The 5,741-nt window shown below is 38.3% G+C and overlaps 1 protein-coding gene across 1 annotated transcript; it reads right to left on the reverse strand.

Moving 5' to 3' along the window:
• LOC109234923 (F-box/kelch-repeat protein At3g23880-like) lies at positions 1,680 to 2,756 on the reverse strand. Its single transcript, XM_019400963.1, has one exon. The coding sequence runs from the start codon at positions 2,754 to 2,756 to the stop codon at positions 1,680 to 1,682; it is 1,077 nt and encodes a 358-aa protein (XP_019256508.1).

Below are 5,741 nucleotides of genomic sequence, written 5' to 3' on the forward strand. Positions count from 1 at the left end.
ATAAGTACTTCCTCTTGGACGTGAGTTGCCGTGGCCTGTATAGGACAAAAAAGAGCAATCAGACAATATTCAACTAATAATAAAGTTGAATATTTGAAGTGGAGAAAATTGATATTACTCCGCAATTGGCAGTGGCACCAAATAAGCAACAGATGAGCGATGTACTTGAAGAATTTCACTCATGTTTTATGGTGTCCAGTTTAACAAGATAACTCGGTGATGGCAAACAATTGGTGTGAAAATAAAAGGCATAAAGTTTTATGCCTTCACCGAGTTATCTTGTCAAACTGGACTCCACGAGATTGGCGTGAGAATAAAAGGCATAAATTTCGCATTGTTTTTTAGCGTGACATTATTAGTGTGACAAGGTGGGTTGCTCTGATGGTAAGCACCCTCCACTTCCAACCAAGAGATTGTGAGTTCGAGGCACCCCAAGAGCAAGGTGTTGGGTTCTTGAAAGGAAGGATGCCGAGGGTATATTGGAAACAGCCTCTCTACCCTAGGTAAGGGGTAAGGTCTGCGTACATACTACTCTCCCCAGACCCCGCTCGTAGGATTACATTACACACTACCCTCCCCAGACCCTACTGGTGGGATTAAAATATTGTCTTTAATGTTGTTAATCATAACCTGGGAAAATGTCTATTTCCCAACAAACAACAATTTAAAAACTCAATGGTAAGTAGGCAATACCACCCAGAATTCAGAACTCGAACTCACCAGATCAACGTCCCTTCGATATGTGTCATCATTTGACGGCTCCACAATGTTCTTCCCTGATTTAATTTAAAAATTGCGGTTGGTTATAAAGCATAAAGTTAGGAGGTAGCTGGTGAAATAGTCGCAGAAGCAGAAAGAGATACCTTTGGAGATGTGATTGAACTTTTGGGTCGTATCTTCTCCATTGCTAATAATAATTTGATTGAAAAGATTAGTTTTTTTTTGTATTTGCGACGGATTTCTTCTTCGCCTTTTGTATCTTTGGTGCAGAAATATTATTTGCTAATTTTACCCTATTCCTCTTCTTCTTCTTCATCTTTCTTTGAACGTTAGGGCTTCTCCTATTGCTAACATTTGATTGAAAAGATTATTTTCAGTTCATGTTGGTGAAAATCTGAGACCTAAATCTCTACAACAACTGCTACAAACATGAGTGAATATTTTTTTAGTATTTAGTAAGAGACTAGAAAATATTTGGTTTTCTCACCCCTCCCCAAAGTTTTCTGTGCTCCCTTCCCAAAAAAAAATCCAACATTTTTAGGACTTTATTTTTTAAAAGATTTAATTTTTTTTTAAATCACACATAAATTTGAGCTTCACAACTGAAATAGAAAATACTCCCTGTTGTTGAAAAGACACTAAATATTACTCATATTTTAAATCTATAATTCCAAAAGCATAGTAAATATAGGGTGTGTTTGGTATAAAGAAAAATGTTTTCCAAGAAAATTATTCAACAAGGAATTTGATTCAAAAAGCCTTTTATGTATGTGAAATAAAAAGAGGTGGATACTATTGAAAGAAAAACTAGAAAAGGCAAATGGGACAGTCAGTTTTGGTGAATACATTTAGGAACCAAAAATTAGCAAGCAATAGATAAACTTATCATAATTAATAAGAGGTTATTACATGATCTTCTGGAAGAGAAAAAAGCATCTCAAGCATACCATATGCAAACATTAAATAAGTAATTTCGGAGAGATCAAGCTCTCTGTATAAGCCATTCCTTGCTTCTTGGTAGGAGAACATTGAGGCCATAATTTAAATGATTCTCTGGATGTCCTATATACAGAACCAGTTAGTCTCGTATGTTTGCAGCATAATAGCACTGCACCATCCACAAACATATATTTCGGTTTGACTGAATAAACAAGATTAGTATCTTGTATTTTAAGAAATGGAACCCAAGATTCCTTGATCCCATAGTCTTTCATTACCCATAAATTAAAAGTACCCGGCCCCAAATTATGATATGTAGAATAAAAGCATAGCATTCCTCCCAATACTGAAACGCCACGCTCGATGAAACGCTGGTTGAATATGTTGTACATTCGCTCTAGCAACGGTATTTCTCCGTATACTTCATTTGAAATATCAAATGAGAGGATAGTATAATATAGTGACAAACCAAGCCAATGAAATGCTCCATGTACAAATGCCAAAGAATCTGTACCACAGTCCATAAAACCACACACATCATGACTGCCAGTAGGATATTTACCATTTTTTCTCCAGGAACCACTTTTTAGAGCAAGAATTTCAGCGGATATTCCGGGGCGAATTCTATTCAGGTTAACAGTAAGGATCTTATAGTCATCACTAGTTGCATCATATCCCATTCCGAAAACACAATCTATCAATGGAGATTCTGGATGAGGAAGTAGTATGGATTCTCTTGTGGAGGGGTTCCACAGTAAAAGGTGTTCAACAAGTCTATCACAAACTGCGAGAAGAACGAGCCCATCACAACAACAAAACAACATGCAATTCACTGGCTTGCAGCTTGAAGGGCAATCAAGTTTTTGTTCATCCTCAACCACTTGAACTGACGATAAAGAAGAACGATAGAAGTTAAACATATCATCCTTATCCATGCACATTTGGCTCGTAAGAAATTTTTGGGAATTTTGGTCATTCTTTGCATGACTTAGATGCTTCATCTTAAAGTAACAATCAGAGATAAATGCCTTCCAAAATTTTGATACACATTTGAATTGAAGAAGAGACAGCACGGGTAACCTGCTGAGGATCTCCATAATTATATCCACTTGGAAGTGAATTCCCACGGCCTAGAGAGGACAAGGATAATGCCTTAGTAGTTCACTAGTTGAAGATGTTAAATCACATATACATGAAAATTAAGAACAAATATCAAAGAAAAAAGCTACAGAAACTAGGGTTCAAATCTAACTTTTGAGAATTAGTTCAAATCAAATTTTCAAGCACAACCTGTACAATTTACCTTGATTTGGTTGAGAAAACAACACAATTTGGAACCGCTGTTGTTCCAAAAAAAGAATACTTGTGGAGTTTTAAAGAATAATCTGGTGATTGTGTTTTATAAGTAGTACTATCATTTGTAACTTAGTCGAAGGACGAAAAGAATTTAAAGTCCTTGAAGAAATAAAATGAGGTTCCTTAAGGGCATGCTCCTTTAGTCCACATCGTAGAAGGAAGCAGGAGTTTGACGTTCGATACAACAACAACTATGGGGAGGGTAGTCCCATCATAAATGGGGTATGGGAGGGTAGTTTGACGTTCGATACATAACTATGATTTGTTTTATTCTAAGGACAAGTACTTCCTTGAGTGATTGTTCAGAAACTCATATGCAATCGTTAAGAAGCAGTAAATGTAAATTAGGTAGTTTCCACCAACAAGTCTGCAAAATTGTTGGATCCCTTCAAAACCAGGACAAGAAAGGGGGAAGTGGGAGCGAAAATTGACAGTCTTATGAATCCTTAAACTACGTCCTGTAGAAACTAGGGTTCAGGACATCTAAGACAAGGATTTCTGAGGAGTTTTGATGAATGTAATGAAAAAACAACAATAAAGCAGTCTTTTTTTCCTTTGAGAGAATATATGGAATTGGCATCGTTAGCTAGCCATAATATCCTTGAAAAATGTTACTAGTATCTCAATGTTAATTGTGTAATTAAAAAACTGAATTGCAAGTAGGTAACACCATGAGCTTACCTGCTCCGTAGTATTAGCAGACACGCTCTTCCCTGTAAATAGTTTTAATAGAATTGTGGATGGTTAAGCGCACAGAACTGTGGAGGGTAGCAGGTATTCAAGTGGAATAAAGAAGAGTGGATACCTTTGCAAATTTTTACTGATTTTTTCTTCTTATTCTTCTTCTGTTGGGTCCATTCTTCTCCATTGCTAATCTGATGGAAATTTTTGGGAATTTTGGTTATTCTTTGCATGACTTAGATGCTTCATCTTAAAGTAACAATCAGAGATTAATGCCTTCCAAAATTTTGAAACACATATGAATTGAAGAAGAGACAGCACGGTTAACCTGCTGAGGAACTCCATAATTATACCCTCTTGGAAGTGAATTCCTTCCCACGGCCTAGAGAGGACAAGGATAATGCCTTAGTAGTCCACTAGTTGAAGATGTTAAATCACATATACATGAAAATTAAGAACAAATATCAAAGAAAAAAGCTACAGAAACTAACTTTTAGTATAAAAAAATCCTGAATCCGCCTCCGAAACCCGACGCTCTCTCCTCTCTCCTCTCTCTCTTGCGACATGGTGAACTAGGGCAGCCATGGACGTGCAGGCCTCTCCCCAGCTTCAAGCTGTGGGAGAGACGGATCCCAGCTCTAAAATGCATACTTATGCTTCATTACTCACGTCAAAATCACAACCAGTAACCAAAACAATCCTTAAACCTGTCCAACAAGTTCATGGACAGCTTATGATTCAATTTTCATTTAAGGAACTGGAGGAATATCCAGTTCAAGAAGGTCTTCACCAAGCTGTGGTGATGAAGCTCCCATATGGTGCGCCAGACTTGCCGGAACTTCGAAATATGATTCCAGCACAAGTTGGGATTAAAGGTCGCTTCTTGATAGGTTTGCTCGCGTTTCGGCAACTGTTGATCCGTTGTGACGCATATGAGGATTTTGTAACAGTTGTCTCAAAGCATGTTGGTTATTTGCAGTACAAAGTACAACATCATCAATATCGTACATTCCCATGGACTCAAGATTACAATCCTAAGGTGGAGACGTCAAAAACAGCGGCATGGGTGTCGTTTCCAGATTTGCCGACGAACCTGTTCGCCAAGAAACCTTTACTGTCAATCGCATCAGCTGTGGGCAAACCTATTGCCATAGACAAGGCCACACAAGCTAGGACAAGACCTAGCACAACTAGAGTTAAGGTAGTTCTTGATCTCCTTGACAAACATCCCAAAAATATGAAGTTACAATTTATCGACGAGAAATCTGGTAAGGTTTTTGAGCATATACAGGAGTTTGTATTTGATAATCTTCCATCATATTGTAATGTGTGCAAACGACAAGGACATGCTGGTGAAGATTGTCGTTCATTGATTAAAAGGAATAGGGGGAATGATGATATGCAACAGGAGGAAAATTTGATCGATAGCACTGTCGATAAGGAACGTGTTCTGCCTGCTGAAGTTTTGGCTTTCGCTGAGGAGATGAGCACGGTGGAAAAATTACACGGGGATGCTAGGGACTATTTAAATGCTAAGTTGCAACAAAAAACTAATGCATCAAGTTGAGCCGATATTCCAGTTGATCGATCTCTAGCTAGAGTTGCCAATGCACTTAATTTGGTTAGGGAAAGAGCGATGACGAAGGGGACTGATCAGGTTGTTAATGCTGGGAATGTGGATGAAGGAGTTGTTGAGAATCAAGTGGAACATGTCGTTTCTAAGAATGCCGCAGCTGATCGAGTTGCTGTCTCAAATACTAAGGGAGCTGGTGAACAAATATATGCTGTTAAATCGCAACACATAGCAGATGTTGATGGTGCTGTGATAGCTCCAGTTGCAGCAGCTCTTAATAGTGTTGCTAAAGATATGGAGGCTGCTACAGGTCCTGTATTTGATCGAGGTTTAGCTGGTGTTCATAAGGGTCCAGGTGCTGGGCGAAAAATTGCTGAAGCTGGGCATCTAACAGTTAAAGGACATGGACAAACTAGCGTGCAAAAGTTAACAGAAGGGAAGGAGATAGGAGCTGGGCAGGCCATTGGAGTTT

This window comes from Nicotiana attenuata, chromosome 11 (genome assembly GCF_001879085.1).
Source record: "Nicotiana attenuata strain UT chromosome 11, NIATTr2, whole genome shotgun sequence".
NCBI classification, from domain to species: domain Eukaryota; kingdom Viridiplantae; phylum Streptophyta; class Magnoliopsida; order Solanales; family Solanaceae; genus Nicotiana; species Nicotiana attenuata.

Excerpts from the sequence above, each read along its gene's own strand:
- LOC109234923 (XM_019400963.1), bottom strand. The coding sequence starts at position 2,756 with ATGGAGATCCTCAGCAGGTTACCCGTGCTGTCTCTTCTTCAATTCAAA.